The sequence below is a fragment of the Nannospalax galili genome, unplaced genomic scaffold, assembly GCF_000622305.1.
Source record: "Nannospalax galili isolate Female #2095 unplaced genomic scaffold, S.galili_v1.0 scaffold842, whole genome shotgun sequence".
Lineage (NCBI taxonomy): Eukaryota > Metazoa > Chordata > Mammalia > Rodentia > Spalacidae > Nannospalax > Nannospalax galili.
Window position 1 is genome coordinate 887,045 of NW_008349291.1, and position 21,507 is coordinate 908,551.

Genomic DNA, 21,507 nt, shown 5'->3' on the forward strand with positions numbered 1-21,507 from the left:
ATTAGTAACTGGTTGTTCAAAGTACTCACTGCCAATGGACCATTGCTAAATTCCTCCTTACTAATTGCCCTTGACTAAAGGGAACTGTTAGAATCCCAGACTAGGCACTGCTCAAGTTATTCATCAGCTACCTTCCATCCGCATCATTGATTCTAGGACCCCTGCTGCTACAGGGAGAGACAGACAACCTACCCAGAGCCTATCTGTGGGTCCTCTGATTTTAAAGATCTATGCATGGTGATACATCCCTCCTACACCCATCTAATGGACACATCTAAACTAGATATGTCCCTCCTCCTCACTCCCCCCCACATCCTTCCCAGCAATTCTGGCCCCTCTGCCTGGTATGTGAGAATCAGGGACAGCTTGACTGCAGACTAGTGCTCTGAAACTTTTCTCCTTCCTCTGAGACCTGAAAGAAGATGCCCTCCACTTTGTCTTATGACCCAAACTCTTGTCTCAGGGCCTTCACCATGCTGCTGTCTGTCTGTCTGTCTGTATGTATGTATGTATGTATGTATGTTTGTATGTATGTTCATGGTGTTAATAACTCCTCCTTAAAAAATTACATGGGGCTAGAGAGATGGCTCAGCAGTTAACAACACTGGTTATTCTTGCAGAAGACCCGGGTTCGAATCCCAGCACCCACAAGGCAGCTAACAACTGTCTGTAACTCCAGTTCCAGGGGATACGACAGCCTCTTCTGTCCTCCGCAGGCATTGCACAACATGGATGCACTTACCTACATGCAGGCAATACACAAATACACATAAAAATGTTTTAAACAATAAAAATTACATCACAGCCAGGGTGCATGGTGGTGCAATCCTTTAATCCTAGCACTCAGGAGGCAGAGGCTGGTAGATCTCTATGAGATTGAGGCCAGCCTGGTCTACATGGTGGGGCTACAGGGAGACCCTGTCTCAAAAAGACAAAAAAAAAATTATGTGCATACAGGGTGGCGCATATTAATACAGATAAATACAGTACCTACAAAGGCCACACGAGGGCATCAGATCCCCTGGAGCTGGAGTTACAGATGTTTGTGAGCAGCCTCATGTGGGAACTCTGCATAAGCAGTATGTAACCATTGAGCCTTCTCTCCAGCCCCAATAATTCTTCAGAAAAACTTCTAACCCAAAAGGGCAATCTGCCTCCATGTTCCCTTTGAAACCTATACAAGACTTTTCAGGAACCAGCTCTCCACACATCTTCCCTGTGTGTGGCACACGTCCAGTGACTGTTAACAATAGAGCTATAAATGCCAAGTTTAGCCTTAACTTTAGGCAGTACTAAATTCCTTCTCAGTAGCATAGCTATTCCTCAGATACACGGGATCGTGCCTTACACCTGATTTAAGGGGGGGGCGGGGATTAACAGTACAGAGTCCCTAATTCTAGCATAGACCACCATCTAGTGTTGAAAACGAGGCATTGCTCTCAGGGTGACAAAGTACAATAGTCAACCCACATCACACACAGGATCTCTGGGCACACACTGTACAACCCCAACACAAACGCGGGGGGTGGGGTGGGGTGGGTATCTAATTCTTTGATTTTTATATGACTGCCCATAAAATTTGATTCACAAATACATCAATCAAGAAATGGACCGATGAATCAGACAGTTCTGAAAAGGAAAAGTATAAGTGGCTAAGAAATATATGGGAACAAGTTCTTTATCATCAGAATCCCAGCAGTCTGGAGGCAGAGGCAAGCAGATCTCTGTGAGACAGAGGCCAGCCTGATGTAAATAGGGAGTTACAGGGCATCTGGGGCTTCAGGAAAATGAAAGAAAGGAAGGAAGGAAAGGAGGGAAGGGGGAGGGGGGAGGAGGGAGGAAGGAAGGAAGGAAGGAAGGAAAGAAGGAAGGAAGGAAGGAAGGGGGGAGGGAGGGAGGGAGGGAGGGGGAAGGAGAGAAAGAAAGGATGAATGAATGAATGAAGAGAGAGGAGAATGGGGAGGGGAAGGGAGGGAAGGGAAAAAGGGAAAGGAAGGGAAGAAAAGTAAAGAAAAAAACTACCAACTACAGGGCCAACAAGATGGCTCAGCAGGTATAGGTACTTGTCGCCAAGCCTAACAACCTGAACTCAATCTCTGGTACATAAATGGCGGAAAGAACTGACTCCTGTAAATTGTCCCTCTAGCTCCATACATGCCCTGGCACGCTTGTGCCTGCATACAATTGATCGTTTTTAAAAGGTTTTAAGATTTGTGTGTGTTTATACCACGTGTGTGGTGCCCACAGAGGCCAGAGGAAGGCTTCAGGAGCTAGAGTTACAGGCAGCTGTGAGCCCTCCAACAGAGGTGCTGGAAACCAAACTCAGGTCCTCTGGAAAAGTAGCAAGCACTCTTAGCCGCTGAGCCATCTCTCCAGACCCAGAAAGATTTTTTTTTAAATAGAATATCTTCATGTTCAAAAATACTCACAAATTATGTATAGAAGGCGTCTGCCTCAGCATGGCCCCTGAAAAGGATATCATCTTTTTTTAACCATTGATTGGTATATCATACTTTGAGAGATGATGTGTTTGATCATGGAATCTCACATACGCATACATTGCACTTTGACTGTATTTAACCCTTCACTCTCTCTTGTCTCACTGGCCCTGGCGCTGGACCCTCTGAGCCCTCAAATAACCTCCCACAATCATCATTTATTTTGGTCTTTGTCTCCCGATTCGCTGGTTCCTCCAATGGGCGGGGCCTGACGCGTCTGTGAACTGGGAAGGGAAGCCCGGAGCCATCTTGGGATGGAATCGGGGAGCCGCCGGTAGAGCGTGATGGTGTAGGAAACTTGCAGCCAGCACAGCAACTCAAAGACCTGGGGCGAGATCAGTGGCCCCGGAGGCCTGAGCGAATGCGGGACTATGGGCGTGGCACGGTCTGATAAGGCGGGCTCTGAGTAGCGGTGGCACGGGGCTAGGCACAGGGTACTCAATTCCTTTGTAAGTTAATAAACTCACATAAAATATATTATATGCTTTGTCTAATAGTGCAGGAGACCCAGAGAGAATTCGGGCCACGGTCTTTTTTGAGACCGGGTCTTCCTGTAGCTCCAGCTGTCCTGGAACTCACTATGTGGACCAGGCTGGCCTTGAACTCACAGAGATCCACCAGCCTCTGCCTCCCAAGTGCTGGGATTAAAGGGGTGCACCACCACACCCCGCATTTTTTAACCATAGTCCTCATATAAGAGAAAAGATGTGGCATTTACCTTTGTGAGCTTCATTTAATTCACTTAATGGGAAGACCTCCAGTTCTGATCATTTTCCCGCAATTTTAAATACACCAACCTTTCTTCTATTTAAGTGTTTTTTAATCTTATCTTTTTTTTAGTTTTTGAATAGTTTTAAATTGTGTGTGTGTGTGCGCAGGTTTGTGCATGTGATCGCAATTCCCACGGAAGACGGTGTTGGATCTCCTGGAAGTGGAGCTACAGACAGTTGTGAGCCACCTGATGTCGGTGCTGGAATCCAAACCTGGGTCTTTTCCAAGGACCTGTGCTCTTAACTGCTGAGCCATCTCTCCAGCCCCTAGCTGCTTTTGGTTTTTGTTTGTTTGTTTGTTTATTTATTAACATACGTTCATTGTTCATAGAGATAGGCTTCATAAATATATTTTCTGGGGCTGAGGACTCGGGGTTCAGTTCCCAGAACCCAACATAGAGGCAAGCCTAAAATACATGAGACCTGGTCTTGAAAGAAGGAGGGGAGGGAGGGAGGGGGAGGGGAGGAAGGAGAAAGGCTGGCAAGGGGAGGTAGAAAAGAGAAGGAAGAGGAGGGGAAGGAAGGAAGGGAAGGGGAAAGGGGGTGGGAAGGAAGGAATAGTTTAATAATCTGGGACCATATTTGGTTGGGTTATGCACATCCTCCTCTTCTAATAATGCACTTCGCAACCCAGCTCCTTCACCTTCATGTCAGACACACACACACCCCTCTGTAAACAAAGCACCTAGAAACTCAGAACCCCTCAACTGCCCCACCTGCATCAGGCTACACATACACCCCTCCCTGAACAATATTTTTCTCCACCTCTAACAACAAATTTAGACAATTTCCATTCCTATATATTCCCAATGTATCTGGGGGACAAAGAATAGAAAAGCTGATGTAGCCTGAACTGGTTTTAGGTGAATGTGCAGTAAAGCAAATTGTAGAGAATCCCCTACTTACCATCTTATACGTGTGCATAATTAGGAATGCATATGATTAAAATCAAATGCATTATGGGAAGAGACATTCGCAATAGGAAAAATTAGTATATGACCTAATCTGTCATCAAAATAGAGAACTGCCCAGACTATGCCCCTTAGTAATCAGCTCCTCCTTCCTTTAAATCTAATAAAAATAAATCCATATGCAGTATGGCCTGGGGAGTCTGCTTTCCCCACATGTCCCTCAGCATGGGTCCATCCGCTGGTGCCTGGTCAACGCACCAAAAGTCCCATCCCTGTAAGGGACTCTGTCGTGCTCCCAACAGCCATCAGTTGCCAAAAAAGTTCCTTAGGTTGGGTTGAGATTTTTTTTTAATTTTATTATTTTTTAATTTTATGTGTATGCATGTATTGCCTGCATGTAGGTAAGTACAGCCATGTTGTGCAATGCCCACGGAGGTCAGAAGAGGCTATCGGATCCCCTGGGACTGGAGTTACAGTTGTTAGCTGCCATGTGGGTGCTGGGATTCAAACCCGGGTCTTCTGCAAGAACAACCAGTGTTCTTAACTGTTGAGCCACCTCTCCAGCCCCAGGGTTGAGATTTCTTACCCACTTCCCTATGTCTATGCTGGGATTTTGTCTGATTTGAGCTTGTATGGAGTACATTGAATTGGGCAGGGACACCAGAGGAGGGGAAGTTCAGGTGGGTGAGGGGATCTAAATATTATCAAATTATATTGTATGAAATCGCAAAAATTCAACAAAATAAATAAAATTTTTAATTTTTTTTAATAAAAATCTTTTTAAATACCCCAGGCTGCTAACCCACATGGGCCACCATCAATCTTTTTCTTTTATGTGTATAAGTGCTTTACCTGCATGGTTGTAAGGGCACATGTGTGCAGTACCTATGAAAGCCAGAAAAGGGCAACGAGTCCCCTAGAACGAGAGTTACCACCATTGTTAGAGGCCACGTGCGTGCTGAGAACTGAACCTGGGTCCTCTGCAAGGTAGCCAGTGCTTTCAACAGCTAAGCCGTCTCTCCAGCCCCATCCACCATTAATCGTAATGCTGTATCCCTCTCTTTAAATAAAATTACCTCACTACTTTTGCAAATCTGAGCCCTTATTTCAATCCTTTGAATCAGTCTGTGCTGGATAGCTTTAGTTGTCAACTTGACACACCTGCTTAAAAGGAACCTCAGCTGAGGCATTTTCTCCATTAGACTGACCTGTGGCCATGTCTGTGGGGCATCTTTTTGATTGTTGAGTGATGTGGGAGGGCCTGGTCCACTATTGGAGGTGTCACCCCTGGGCAGGTGGTCCTGTATTGTATAAGAAGCAGGTTGAACCTGGACCTGAGAAGCAAGCCAGTAAACAGCTTTCCTCCATGGTCTGGGCTCCAGGTTTCTGCCCTGAGTTCCTGCCTTGGCTTCCCTTGATGATGGTTGTACTTGTGAGCCAGTTATCATAGCAATAGAAAGCTAAGACAGAAGCCAAGAACTCGGAAATGGAACCTGACCACCAGTAACACCTTCAGGAAAGGACTGGGTGCATGTGTAACCTGCTGAGCAGATGCTGAAAGACAGGCACTGAGCTGCCAGCAGCAAAAGGCAAGGAGAGCACACTCCTGTCCCACCAGAGGGCAGGCTCCTCTCCAAAGCTCCAATATTCATGAGGAAAATCATTGGAATTGGTCTTTTCCATAACTGAAGCCATCTGGTGTTCTCAAACAGAATGTAAAACCTACTCATGACTGACTCACAATAACTGGAAAATATTATCTTCCATGAGCAAGAAACGTGAATGATACAAATACAAAAATGAGCCCCCCACATTGTGAGAACGCTCTTTGTGGTGCTGGGGATTGGACTCAAGGTCTCATATATGCTGCCCAAGTGCCTTACCACTGAGCTACATCCCCAGCCCTGTGAGGACATGTTTAAAGGAGTTGTAAGATTAATATGAATTCAGGGCTGGTGAGATAGCTCAACAGGTAAAGGCAATTTCTGTGCAAGCCTGGTGACCTGAGTTCAATCCCTGAAACCCACAAAAATGTGGAAGGAGTGAATCAGCTCCACAAAGTTGTCCCTCTGACTTCCAGATGTGCACCATGGCACATGCACCCATATACACACATCATACACACAAAAAAAATTTTTTTATTTAATCTGGGGCTAGAGAGATGGCTCAGCAGTTGACAGCACTCAGAGGAGCTGACTTCAGTTTCCAGCACCCACGTTAGGTGATTCACAACTACCTGTAACTCCAGCTCCAGGGAACCCAACACCCTGTTCTGGCCTCCTTGAGCACCTGCACACATGTGACATAGCCACACACACACACACACACATATAAATCATGACCTCACAGCAGCTGTGGTTGCCTGTCAAGGTCAAGCCAGTCAACATTCTAACATGGAGAGGTATGGGGCTCATGAGCTCCCATTGCTGACTGAGGAGCTATTGACAGTTGATGGTTTCTGAGGAGGAAGAGTCAGTTTTCTTTCAGGGTGTGTTTCTTGATAGTTAGAACACACTTCACTGGATAGCCCCACACCCATGAGTATATGGTCAGCACAAATTGGACTCAGTAGATTAGTTTAAAGGGAAATAGGGGAAGGTAGAAAGATGGATCAGTAGTTAAAAGCACTGGCTGCTCTTGCAGAGGACCCAGGTTCAGTTCCTAGCACCCACATGGCAGCTCACACCTATCCATAACTCCAGTTCCAAGGGATCTAATGCCCTTTTCTGGACACCGTGGGCATTGCATGCACATGGTGCACATATATACATGCAGGCAAAATATTCATACATATAAAAATATAAATAAGTAACAACTCAAACTATAGAACAGAAAAGGCACTTCCATGCCCTCCCTAGGTACCCCACTCTCCAGGAACGTCCACATCTGGCTTTTCAGAAACTCTCTGACCTGTGTTGTTTGGTTAGGTTTGGTTGGTTGGTTTGTGGGCTGGTTGGCTGGTTTGGGTTTTTTGAAACAGAGTCTCATGTTAGCCCAGGCTGTCCTCAAACTCCCTACATAGGTAAGGATGACCTTGGATTCCTGATCCTCCTGCCTCTAAGTGCTGGCACCACCATGCCCAGCTAAACCCTCTCATTTGGGATTTTGCGGTGATTTGACAACATAGGAACAGAGTAAATCAGGACTGTTGGTGATCAGCCTTCCCCTCCCTTAGAGATTGGAGGGTGGAGCTGAAAACTCACAGTCTTCCAATCCTGCCTTGGTCCTTCCCATGAACAGCCCCCATCCTGAAGCGAACTAGGGTCCACCAGACTGCAGTGAATTCAGTCCCATGCAAAAGGACATTGTTAGGTTAAAGATGTAGCTCAGTAGTAGAGGCTATCCTGACACGCATGCTCAAGACTGGGGATTTGTTCCTTAGCACTGAAAATGAAAATTACTATTATTAAGTAATTAAAATTATTCTTCAGAGGTTCTAAAGATTTTTGAGGAGCACGTCGCTTGTTGTCACCTCCAATGACGCCCAGGTGCTGCCTGGCTGCCAGGAGCCGCAGCCCCAGGGTCTCACTATGCAGCCCCGACTGGCCTGGAACTGAGTAAGATCCACCTGCCTCTGCCTCCTGAGTGCTGGGATTAAAGGGGAGCGGGGTATGTGCATGTGAATACATTGCCCACCAAAGCCAGAAGAGGGTGTTGATTCCCTGGATTTGGAGTTCCAGGCAGTTGTGAGCTTCCTCAGTGTCTCCTCCAGAAAGAAAAAAATTGATACCTTGCATCCTGGAAGTTCATTTAGGAGTCTGCAGTTAAGGACTTTTTGAAACCTGGACATGGCTAATCAAGGAGCAACAAGACCCAACAGGCCAAATACTTCTAGGAGCGTCCGCTGTCAGGCAAGTCAAACCTAGTGCTTGGCTTTGTGAAGGGCCAGTTCCTTGGATTTCAGTAGAGCACCATTGGAGCTGCTTTTCTAACCCAGACTGTATGTCTTGATGACACAACAGTAAAGTTTGAAATATGGGACACAGCTGGCCAGGAGCACTACCACAGCCTAGCACCAATGTGCTGCCAAGGAGCACAGGCAGCCATAGTTGTGTATGACATCACCAATGAGAAGTCCTTTGCAAGAGCAAAAAACTGGGTTAAAGAACTCCAGAGGCAAGCAAGTCCTAATATTGTAATAGCTTTATCAGGAAACAACGTTGATCTACCAAGTGAAAGAGCTGTTGACTTCCAAGAAGTACAATCCTATGCAGATGACAACAGTTTATTATTCATAGACACATCAGCTAAGACATCAGTGAATATAAATGAAATATTCATGACAATAGCTAAAAAGCTTCCAAAGAATGAACTACAGAATCCAGGAGCAAATTTGGCCAGAGGAAGAGTAGAACTTACTGAGCCTGCACAACCAACCAGGAGTCAGTGTTGTTCTAACTAAATCCCCAGTTTGAACTAGCTGGAGTATTCTGCTTCCCAAATGTCAATGACCATGGAGTTGGAGCTTTTAGCCAGCCCAATATGACTTCCAAAAAGAGACTTACGATAGAATCAAGTTTTAATACAGAATTATTTTGAGTGTTTTGAACTTAATTTTAGTAATATGCATGTATCCCTCCAACTAATGTTTCAGTAGAAAGGGAAGTGAGAAGTGTGTGCAACTTCTTCCTCTGGAGAGGTTGAGGGAATGCTTTCTCACCATTAGAGATAAAGGCAGATGACCGTCTGGACCCACAGGAACCATCCACTTTCTCCTGATTGGGACAGTAGTCACATGTGAAAGATGTGGAGATTACTAATGTGGGCTTTTAGAAGACTCAATATTTATGCTTAGCAACTATAGTCAAGCAAATGATCATGTCTTCTATTATTTAAAAGTATACATTCCACATTTTAATAACTTAATCCCAAGAAAATCGTCCCATGTCTCCAGAAAGAAGACTATTAGCAGCATCTAAATTATACTCAGTCCTACTATTTTTTTAATGAGGTTTTAAAAAAGTCAAACGTAACCCTGTCTTGTTTTAGGAATATAAAAACTGCTAAATGCACTTTATTGAATGGTGTTCCCTTCCTGTGAGCGCATCAACAAAACTGAAAAACCAGGTGTCTGTGATTTCTATTTAATCACTGTTGGCCATTACCTATAGGTCTTTTGTTTGGGGCAGGGAGGGGCTCTCATTCCCTATGGACATGGTATAGTTAATGCACTAACAAGTGTGTACATTCAAACTTGATTCTTTTAAATATGATGCTCAGCTGTACTGTAAATAGGGTACTGCATTGTAGTCTCCACGTTTATTTTTTCTGTAATATTTAAGAGCTGCTTAAAAGTATACAAAATGAGCAGGGCGTGGTGGTGCACACCTTTAATCCAAGCACTCGGGAGGCAGAGGCAGGCGGATCTCTGTGAGTTCAAGGCCAGCCTGGTCTACATAGTGAGTTCTAGGACAGCTGGGGCTACAGGGAGACCTTGTCTCAAAAAGACTTAAAAAAAAAGAAAAAGAAGTATACAAAATGTACAGTTACTAAAACAGCTAATTATTTCTTTCCCCCTGTGAGAGAAAGGGGTTTCAGTTGTTCCTACAGGCTAGAACCCTAATAAATGGTGTATCTGTGATTGTAACGTATTACAATGTTAGTAACAACCTTGCAGCCTTGTTTTTCAAAGTCCATTTTTTTTTCATCAGTTCAGTATATTACACTAATTATTTTAGGTATTTTCATTACATGAAATCTACCATGTGTCAGATGATTTATCTATTTAAGTGTTGAACTGCTAGCAGAACTTGTACATTTTACAGTAACTCAGAATTGATAAGGAAAACAGTTCACCAGTATTTAGTTTTATATTGAGGTGCTCAAGTTGGAATAAAGTGGTATGAAAAGAAAAAAAAAAGATTTTCGAAATTGTATTTCAGGCTGTGGGTAGTGGTAAATGCCTATAATCCCAACACTTGGGAGGCTGAAGCAGGGGGATATTGAGTTGGGGGCCAGCCTGGGCAACACAGCCAAAATCTTATTTCAAAAAAATAAACAGCCAGACTTGGTGGCGTACACCTTTAATCCCAGCACTTGGGAGGCAGAGAGAGGCAAATCACTATGAGATGGAGTCCAACCTGGTCTACCTAGGGAATTCCAAGGCATTTGGAGCTACAGGGAAACCTTGTCTAATTAATTAGTATATTTAAAAAAATAGATTTAAAGCCAGGTCTTTAGTCCCAGCACTTGGGAGGCAGAGGCAAGCGGATCTCTGTGAGTTTGGGGCCAGCTGGAGCTACAGGGAGTCCCTGTCTCAAAAAAGACCAAAAAAAAAAAAAAATAGTCGTAAGGCCAGTGGGATGGCTCAGCTGGTAAAGGTACTTGCTGCTGAGCCTGACAACTTGAGTTCTATCCTGAGAGCCACATGCTCAAAAGAGAGAACCAAGTACTAAAAGTTGCAGTGGCACATTCACACAGAGATAAAATGATGATGATGATGATTAGATAGATGATAAATACATACATAGATGTAAAAAATGTTACTCTAAAACAGATGCAGTTATATTTATTCAAAACTGGAGAAAGCAAGTACCAAGCATACACCAGCAAATGAGTACTGTGGAAATAATAACTGTCAAAACACCTGAATGTAATCTAAGCATCTGTCATCCCTCTAATTCCCTCCATCTCTCAGTCATGCTCAAATCCTGATCACCTGTCAGTCATCTGAAATTGTTGAAACATAACTGAATCTGGTGTTTGTTTGCTTGTAGAGTCTGTGTAGCCCCAGCTGGTCTGGAACTCACTTTATTGACTGGCTAGCATCTATATGAGAGAGCCACCTGCCTCTGCCTCCCAAGTGCTGGGATTGAAGGTGAACACCATAATGCCTGGCTTTGAATTTATTTTTTCTTATATTTTTTTGGAGACAGGGTATCCCTGTACCCCTGGCCAGCCTAGAACTCACTATGTAGACCAGAAGGCCTCTATCACTCAGAGAGCTGTCTGCCTTTGCCTCCCAAGTGCTGGGACTAAAGGCATGCACCATCACGACTGGCCATAACTTAAGATTTTTAAATTTTTTTTAATGAATATTTTGTCTGCATGCATGTACGTGTACCCATGTTGTACAGTTCCCATGAAGGCCAGAAGAGGGCATTGGATCCCCTGGAACTGGAGTTAGACTGTTAGCCACCATGTGGGTGCTGAGAACCAAACCTGAGTCCTCTGCAAGAGCAGTCAATGTTTCCAACCACTGAGTCATCTCTCCAACCCCATAAATGAAGTTTAAGTGAAATGTATTTCATTTTATAAAAATCTCATTTGAGCCAGAATTTAAATCTAAATCTCATTAAGAACAGACCAGAGGGAAGGAGGAGGAGGTCTGCCTAATAAAGACCTCTTGGAGGTGGTTCTCACTCTGAAACTCAGCCCACAGTGAACGGCAGCTGGAGGCCAGAAGACAGCCAAACAAAGTGAGAATCTTTAGCAATTTCCTTTCTACTTCTCAGTCTCTACTGAGGACAGAGGAAGGTCTGCCGAGTGGAGCGATTTATTCTGTAAGTGTTGCCAGGCAGTGTGCGCATTCACGAACACCAAGCTCTCTACTCAGGCAATGGAGATGGGGGAGACGACAGTGGCAAAGTGAGAGTTTAAACCAACTCTGCAAGCTAGGGAGACATGTTATTCCATTGGCTCATACAATCTCTTGGTTTCTGGTACAGCCTCTACCCAGATGGGTGAGGGAGTTGGAAAGTAAACTTTCTAATTACCACAGCAAAGAAAGTGAAAGGCAAAGGCATGGTTTTTTATATTTTATTTTACGTATATGAGTGTATTGCCTGCATGTAAGTGCACCCATGTCATGCAGTGTCTGAGGATCCCCCTAGAACTGCAGGTATGGACAGTTGTTAGCCACTGGGAATTGAACCTGGGTCCTCTGCGAGAGTAGTCAGTGCTCTTAACCACTGAACCATCTCTCCAGCCTGGGAATGGCTTATTTTAATATCAAAAATATAAAACAAGTCAGACATAGTGACACACACCTTTAATCACAGCACCCAGTGGTGGGGGAGCGGGGAGGGCGGGGATACCAGAGGATCTCTGCAAGATCAAGGCCAGTCTGGTCTCCATAGCAAGTTCCAGGCCAGCTAGGGCTACAGGGAGACCCTGTCTCCAAAAAACAAACTACATATATGTGGGTGCTGGTGCCAGCCAGCCAAGACGGACAGTACCTGAAAGGGCGAGTGAGGATTGAAAGAAAAATCAAGAGACAGAAAAGATACCTGGGAGGACTGTCGGTAGAGGCTGCAGCCCCGGTTTATTTTAGCCCGGCCTTTTTAAACAGAAGAACATCAGAGCTAGCCACATTTGCTTAGCTCAAGTAGTTTCAACAGCTGGTTTTCCCACCTGTATCTGAGGATCAAGGAGCGGTCAAATACTTGTGAACTCCACCATATAAACACATTCCTCCTGATTTGGCAGATTAGGTACTGGCGTGCAAAACAAAAACTCAGTAAACAAGCAAACCTGCCACAGCTCAATGTACATAATGGATTAATAGCTCCCAACAGATGTTGAGGGTGCAAGATAACTATACATAATCAATTAGGGGGATGAGATAGCTCACTTTGTATCCCTGGCTAGCCTGGAACTCACTATGTAGACCAGGCTGACCTTGAACTCACACAGATCTTCGGGCCTCTGCTCCCCAAGTGCTGGGATTAAAAGTGTGTGCCACCTTGCCTGGCCCACATTATCCATTTAACTGTTAATTAAATCTTTACATCCTTTTTCCTCATATGTCTTTCAAACTGTGTGTTTTAAACTCACAGAACATTGCAATTTAGATAAGCTCCTTTGAATCAATGAGATGGTTCAGTGGGCAAAGGCACTTGCCACCCAGCCTGATGACCTGAGTTTAATCTCCGGGACCCACATAGTGGAGGGAGAGAAACAATTCCCACAGACTTATCCTCTGACTCTACATGCACATATGCACACACACACACTAAATAAAAAATAATGTAAAAAATATTCAATAAGATAAGCCCTTTTTCAGATACTCCATAGCCACATGGGGCTGGTGACTACCATATTAAAAAGCCCAGACAGACCTTTGCACCCCCTAGACTAAAAGCTCAAGGAGCAAGGGCTGGAGAGATGATTCAGCAGTTAAGAGCACTGGCTGCTCTTGCAGAGGACCTGGGTTCGATTCCCAGTGCCCACATGGTGGCTAACAACCATCCCTAATTCCACTTCCAGGAGAATCCAAGCATTGCATGATACATGTGCACTTACATACATGCAGGCAATACACTTATACACATGAAATAAAAATAAAATATTTGAAATGAAATAAAAGCTCAAAGAGGAATCATGTCTTTCATTCCAACTAATATTTCAACTACTAGAAGTTCAAGCCCATACCTTAGTTATAGCTGTGTGTTTTCATTGTGTCTTATAACTATATTAGAGAATACAAATAATCCCATGTCACACCTGTATCTGGTAGTCATTCAACTCGGGGATATTTCATTATCATGTACATTTTTCCTCAGGCGCTGGCCATGGCTCAACACTTTGAAGATGTGCCTGTCCTATCTGTTTACATTATCTGGAAAGCCCATGTACCTGAAATGTGGATATATCTGCTGCTGTCACTGCACAGACTCACTGGAGAAGGATCCAGATGGGGAGGGTCTACTGTACCCACAATGCTCTGTCGTCTCTGAGAGAGAAAACATCATGCCTGCTATTCAGCTGGGGTGTCTGATTTCCAAGATCAAAAAACTCGGGCCCCAGCTGAGAGATGTTCTCCAGATGAACCCAATGATGAGGAACTTCCAAGGTAAGCTGTCTGTACAGATGTCCTAAACACATGGGGTGCCCTGGGGAAATCAACTTTCTAACATTTCCCTATTAAATTTTGGCTTTAGCCGAAGTCCGAAACTGAATTTTTTTATTCTTCCCTTCTTACCTTTGAGAAAAAATTAGGACCAACTGAAGGGTTTGGGTTTTTTTGTTTTGTTTTTTGAGACAGTGTCTCACTGTGTAAACCTGGCCAGCCTAGAGCTCACTATGTAGACCAGGCTGGCCTTGAACTCACAGAGATCTGCCTGTCTCTGCCTCCCTAGTGCTGGGATTAAAGGTATGCCAAACACTCATTCTATGGTACCCACTTGAAATGTGGCCTGTGTCACAATTATATTTTGAATAATTTTAAATAAAATATATTGTCATAATAATGGTAACTCTCCAAGGGCATGGTGGCACATGCCTTTAATCCCCCACACTCAGAGACAGAGGCAGGTGGATAACTGAGTTCAAAGCCAGCCTGGTCTACATAGTGAGTTCCAGGCCAGCTGGAACTACAGGGAGATCCTGTCTCCAAAAGACCAAAAAAAATTCTTTCATATTACTTTTTAAAATTTACTTTTATTTGTATGTGCTTGTGTATGTGTGTGGACTCCCATGTACCACAGTGTACTTGTGGAGATCAGACAACTTATGGAAGTCAATTCTCTCCTTCCACCATGAGGGTCCCTGGCCTTGAACTCAGGTTATCTAGCCTTCAGGGAAAGCACATTTACCTGATGTGCCATCTCCACAGCCCTCATATTACATTGATGCATTTACAAGAAAATCTGAAATATGTGCCCACATTGTATTTATTTTGACAATACTGGCCCAGAAGGTAGCTTTTCAAATTCTAAAATGTATGAATTACTTGTGGATCTGGTTCAATATACTGGGCTTTTATGAGAATGTCTGACACAATCCAGGTGGTACTAATGCTACTGATTCAAAATCCACACTTTGGGTAGCAAGAGCCTGCACCCATGAGTCTGACCCTCATCTGACAGTGAGACCCAAGATCTGAGATGCTTAGGAGTCCCCCAGGTGATTTGAATCCACAGAAAAGGTGGTCAGCCACTGTGATGGATAAAATTATCCCAATGCTCAGGCCCTCAAGGCAAAGAGTGGTAAAGGTCATCTGGTGGTTGCTCAGGGAGATTTAGGTCTAGTTACAGACTCTGGACCTAAGGACTATACCATGTGTTTTCCATATCAGTTCCTCAGGAAATAAAGCCCAGTTCCACATCACAAATTAGATCTATATTCATGTGTGTGTATGAGTGTTTTACCTGCACCATGTGTGTACAATCCCCATAGAGACCAGAAGAGGGCGTCAGATCCCCTGCACCCACACAGTAGCTAACCACTGTCCATGTTAATATAGTCTGCATAGTGAGTTCTAGGCGAGTCAGGGCTATATAGTGAGACCCTGTCTCAAAAAAAGGAGGCGGGAAGCTGGAGAGAGGACTCAGGTTTGGTTCTCAGCACCCACATGATAACTAACAACCGTCTTCAACCAACTTCACCCTCTTCTGGCCTCCAAGAGCATTGCATTGTCTGGGGATGTAGTTCAGTTGTAGAGTGTGTACCTAGAATGCACAAGGCCCTGGGTTCAGTCCCCAGCACTGCATGAACTGGATGTGGCAGTATATGTCTATAATCCCAGCATTGGGTGGGAGGAGGGGTAGAAGAAGCACGAGCTTAAAAGTCATCCTTGGTTACAGACCAAGTTTGAGGCTAACCTGGACTATATGAGACCCTCTTTCAAAGGAAAAAGAATGTTTTTTGCCAGGCATGGTGGTATACACCTTTAATCCCAGCAATGGGGAAACAGGAGAAGGTGCATTGCTGTGTGATCAAGGCCAGCGTGATGTACATAGCCAGTCCTAGGCCAGCCTGATCTACATAGCCAGTCCTAGGCCAGCCTGATCTACATAGCCAGTCCTAGGCCAGCCTGTGCTACATAGCCAGTCCTAGTGAGACCTTGTCTTTTTTTTTGAGACAGAGTCTCCCTGTAGCTCCAGCTGGCCTTGAACTCACAGAGCTCCACCTGCCTCTGCCTCCCAAGTGCTGGGATTAAAGGTATGTGCCACCATGCCTGGCACTTTTATGAGTTCTGGGGACTGAACTCAGGTCCTCATGCTCCCAATGCAATCAGTTTACCAACTGTGCTCTCTCTAGCCACCTTTAGTTTTTATAACTTCTGGAAAATACATATCAAGAATGAAATTTCCTAGTCAACACCATTAAATGGTTAAGATGACTGCAAAGAAAAACAGTATTTTCCTATTCTACAATAAGAAACATGTCTTCTACCTTTCAAATAGTAAATGTGCATATTTTGCTAGAATCCATATGTTGCTAAAATTCTTGGGGGGGAATGTAAATGAGATCCAGGTCCACCCCCTCCTCCCAAGGTCCTATCAACAAACTGAGGTGCAATTCTATCAAACCAAAAGTTGATTGGGCTTACTTACAGAGCACTGTGTACTTACAGGAATGTGAGCCACACCAGAGAGTCTAAACCCAAGTATGGATGATGCCCCCAAAGCCACATAAAGAGTCCCTCTCTTAGTCTTCCCCAGGTTGTATACGCTAACCCTTCCCCTAGGCCATGTGCTATTAGGGCTGAATTGCCCACCATGGGTGGGGCTACTTAGGCCAGGGTCTCTTGACTCTGTCCCTCCTACTGTGTAGGGGCATCAGCAATCAACAATCCCATCAGTGATGGTCTTTGGCAAACAGGCAGAGCTGAGCTCAGAGAGATGGCATCTATCCAACTCCAAGGACAGTCCTGTGTAATATCTACCATATTAATTCATAGTTCCATTTTGACAGCAAACATACATAATTGCTTTCTTCAGTTATCAGATCCATTTGACTTAGTCAAATGATCAATTAACAATGTAAAAATACCCTACTGTGAATAAGAAAACCATTTTGTTAACACTATTTGCATTCTACGTATAGAATTTTACCGATCAAAAAGGTCTTGAGGGGCTGGAGAGATGGCTCAGTGGTTAAGAGCACTGACTCTTCTTGCAGAAGACCCGAGTTCGAATCCCAGCACCCACACAGCAGCTAACAACTGTAACTCCAGTCCCAGGGGATCCGACGGCCTCTTCTGACCTCCGCAGCGCTGTACGGCAGGCAATACACACATACACATAAAATAAAAAAAATTTTTTAAAAGGTCTTGGAAGTTTTAAGAATGGGTGAGGGGATGGGGAGCATGGATTGGGGAGGGGCCTGAATTTGATTAAGAATTGTATTTTTTAGACTGATTTAAAGAGGGGTGGAATTAAACGATAGCTATAGGAGTCTTCCCAATAAAGGGGGAAGAATGGAGTCCCTGGTGCCTGTCCGCCCAACTACTGCCTTTTCTCTCCACAGTGGGCATGACGTTGGATGTGGACACAGCCAACAACCAGCTCGTCATTTCTGATGACCAGAGGAATGTCCACCGTGGGTCCGACATGCAGCATCGTAAGGAAAGCGCGGAGAGATTCCGAGTCTCAGCATACGTCCTGGGCTCCTCGCAGTTCACTTCCGGCTGCCACTACTAGGAGGTAGTTGTGGGGACAAGCAAAGAATGGGATATCGGCATTTGCAAAGAGTCCATCAATCGACAAGAGCCAGTTGTGCTGTCCAAAAACCATGTCTTCTGGACTGTGGGTTTGAGAGATGGAGAGATCTACGCAGCCACCACCGAGCCCATGACTCAACTCTACGTTACCCCTCGGTTGCACAGAGTGGGGGTTTTCCTTGATCTACTGCACAGATGCATTTCCTTTGGGGATGTTAGGGGTGGGTCCCATGTCTTTACATTCGTTAACATTCCTGTCAAGGAGTCATTACATCCATTCTTTGCCCCTGCAAATGCAACTCCAGATAATCAAGGTGTCCTGAGTATCTGTCCTGTGATGAATCCAGCCATTCTCAGGCTTCTAGTTCACCCTGAACAAGGCAAATAATCCTTTGAACACCAAAACATCTAACAGAAACTGCTGTGTGCTCATAACCATGGTGAAAAACTTTTGTGCTTGGTACAAAGACATTTCAGAAATATGTAGAGGGTGTCATGAATTCAAATTCATTTTTAATACTAGTTACATTTTATTTTTTTTTATTTTTATTTTGTGTGTATGAGTGTATTGCCTGCATGTATATGAGTGTATCTGTGTCTTGCAATGCCACAGAGGTCAGTCAGATTCCCCTGGAACTGGAGTTAAGGACGGTTTGTAGCCGCCATGTGGCTGCTCGGACTCAAACCCAGGTCCTCTGCAAGAGCAGTCAGTGCTCTTAACCACTGAGCCATCTCTCCAGCCCCGTTACATTTTTAATATAAAATATTTCCTTAGCTGTTTTCTTTGGAACTTACATCTAGTAATACATTTTTGTTCTCATTCCTTTGTTCTGAACTTTTAAATGAACTTCTGAATATTTTCATTTTTATTTGCTACCGTATCAAGTTACTGTGTAGTAGAATAAAGTAATAAAGATTTTGATATGACCAAGCAGGTCAATTTTGTACAGGAAAAGGAAATAAGATCCATCTAAATGGTAAAAATGTGTGTATGCAGTTTCAGCCAATAATTTTAAAAAGTACAAATTCATCTCACTTGTGTACTGAATATGCACTAAGTGTAGACATATGAAGGCATAAGAAACATTAATTTTTTAATTATATGAACTCTGGGACTGAGGAGATGGCACGGTCCCTAAAGTGCTTGCAAAGCACTGAGTTCGAACCCTAGAACCCACATTTTTTTAAAAAGCTGTGCATGGTAAAACACACTTGTAATCTCAGTTATGTGAAGGAAGAGATAGGCAGATGCCTGGAACTGCAAGACCAGCCAGCCTGACCTCCTTGGCAAGGTCTGAGTCAGTGTGGTCCCTGTGTAAAAAAATAATGTGGGACCAGCAAGATGGCTGAAAAGGTAAAGGCACTTGCTGCCAAGCCTGATGACCTCAGTACAATCCCGGGGACCCACATGGTGGAAAGAGAGAACTAAGTCCTGCAAGTTGTCTTCTGACCTTCAGACACATACTTGGGATGCATGTGTATACACACAGACAGACAGACAGACACACACACACACACACACACACACACGTAATTTTGTTCATATTTTATGTGTGTTGACTGCATGTAGATAAGGGTACCCATGTTGTGCAGTGCCCTCAGAGGTCAGAAGAGGGAGCTGGATCCCTGGAACTGTAGTTATAGAAGGTTGTTAGCCACCGTATGGGCTCCAGGAATTCAACCCAGGTCTTCTGCAAGACCAGGCAGTGCTCTTAACCACTGAGCCATCTCCCCAGACCCAAGCAATAAATTTTTAAAATAAACAAGGTAGACAGTGCCCCAGGAATGACACCCAAGGCTGTCCTCTGGCCTTCACACACACACATGTGCATGCACTACCCCCCACATACATGAATACATTTTCATACATGCAAAAATATGCACTCTATTATCTAATATCAACAGAATTATTAATTACTAATGGAAATGAATCTGAGTCATCTCCAGGTTGTTGCAGCTGTTTCAGTTGGATATGATCAGATCATTATAATTTTTTATATTTTTATGTGTATAAGAGTTTTGCCTACAGGTAGGTAAATGCACTTGTGTCGTGCAATGCCCACGGAGCTCAGAAGAGGGCGTCATATCCCCTAGAACTGGAGTTAAGGGCCGTTGTTAGCCCCCATTATGTGGGTGCTGGGAATGGAACCCAGGTCCTCTGCAAGAGTCAGTGTTCTTAACCGCTGAGCCATTTCTCCAGCCCTCAAAATTTTGAGAGAGCCCCAACTGGCCTGGAACTCGCTATGTAGACCAGGCTGGCCTTGATCTCATGGTGATCCACCTGCCTCTGTCTCTCCAAGTGCTAGGATTAAAGATGTGCACCACCATGCTCAGGCCACTAAAATTTTGAATCAGAGCAGCTCTGACCACCCGCAGGAGATGCTCATAAGACAGATCAAGATTAACATTCCCTCAGAGTGAAGGGAAGGTTCACCAAGAGACTCACTAGGCTCTCAAAGCTCCTCTTCTCCCCATATAATCAGTAAAGAATTGCTGGGGAGACTTTCAGTAGCACACTGCCCCTAAGTTGGATTGCCTGGGGACTCCGGTGATGCACCTTCTGTGAGTCCTCGCCCAAGGCGGGGGTCTGGCAATGCTGTTTTCAAGTCACCCATCCCCGCTATGTAAAGGCAAACTCATTGGTTCACCAAAGTGAACTGGATGGGATCCTTTCTTCTTTGGTCTGCTGATGTCCTCTCTAGAGTGAACACTTTTCTTTTTATGTGTCCCAGGAAAAGTCATTAAACATTCCACATATCTGAAAATGAAACAGCATCCTTCTGGATAAACTATACATCACAAATGGACTCACAGAAGCAGCTGAAAACTATGAAAGAAAATTAAGAGCAACTTCAAAATATTTGTAGATTCAGCTAAAGCAAGTTTTAGAAGGAAATATGTACCAGGAAATACTTACATGGAAAGACGGAAAGTACAAGAATCAATGGTCCAAACTTCAATTTTTAGTTAAACATAGGGGCTGAGAGATGGCTCAGTGATTAAGAGTGCTTGCTGCTCTTCCAAAGCACCCACATCAGGCAGCTCACAACCACCTGCAACTCCAACTCCAGGGCATCTGATACCTCTGATACTTCTGGCTTCTCAAAGCACCCTTACACACATATACACAAAGTAAAAATAATAAAATAAATCTTAAGTTGGATACAGTAATTCAACCCCCAATAAATAACACAGGTACTAAGAAGATAACAATGAACAAAACTGAAAACAAGTGCAGGAAAACACGTATTATCTCAGCACTTGAGAGGATCAGGCAGGAAGATCAAAAGTTCAAAGCCAGAGTGAGTTCAAGATCATCGTGGGCAACTTAGTGAAACTCTATCTCAAGAAAAAAAGAGGGCCGGAGACGTCACTCAGTGACAAAGCACTTGACTAGCAAGCAGGTGACCCTAGATTCAATTCTCTACCCAAAAGAGTGGGGGTGGGACTGAGTATACAATTCAGGGACAGCATTTGCCTAGCATTTGTGAGACCCTAGGTTCAACGCTAATATGGTCTTTTCACAAATGAGTCAGTCTCTGACTTAATCTCTTCACTGCACTGGGGAGACTTGGGACATTTTATTACCTCCTCCTGCTTCTTCTGAAAGAAACAGAATAAACTTAGAGATACAGGTGAGATGACTCAGCAGGTGAAAACCAGCCTAGCCTAGGAACTATTGGCAAATGATTACTGCTGGGTGAAGGAGAGTAGATCTTTAAGCTCTCTAGATAGGCTGAGTAGACTCCAGTGGATGAACTTACACAGAAGGATGTCTGGGCACAAATGCTTAACTGTATCATATATGACAGAATACATGATATCTGGGGGGGTCGCTATGGGGGGAATCAAGGATGGGGGAGGGGGTCTAAATTTGATTAAGAACTATTATATGAAATGCACAAAAACTCAGTGCAAAAAATATATATTTTGGGGGGGGG

General features: G+C 44.2%; 1 protein-coding gene and 1 pseudogene across 1 annotated transcript; both read left to right on the plus strand.

Moving 5' to 3' along the window:
* Positions 1-4,811: 4,811 nt before the first annotated feature.
* Positions 4,812-8,581, plus strand: LOC103744846 (annotated as a pseudogene).
* Positions 8,582-13,710: 5,129 nt separating this feature from the next.
* LOC103744847 (ret finger protein-like 4A) lies at positions 13,711-18,100 on the plus strand. Its single transcript, XM_008846696.3, is given in 2 exon segments — positions 13,711-13,972; positions 17,374-18,100. Coding segments are annotated over 2 exon segments (843 nt in total). The 3' UTR covers positions 17,955-18,100.
* The last annotated feature ends 3,407 nt before the right edge of the window (positions 18,101-21,507 follow it).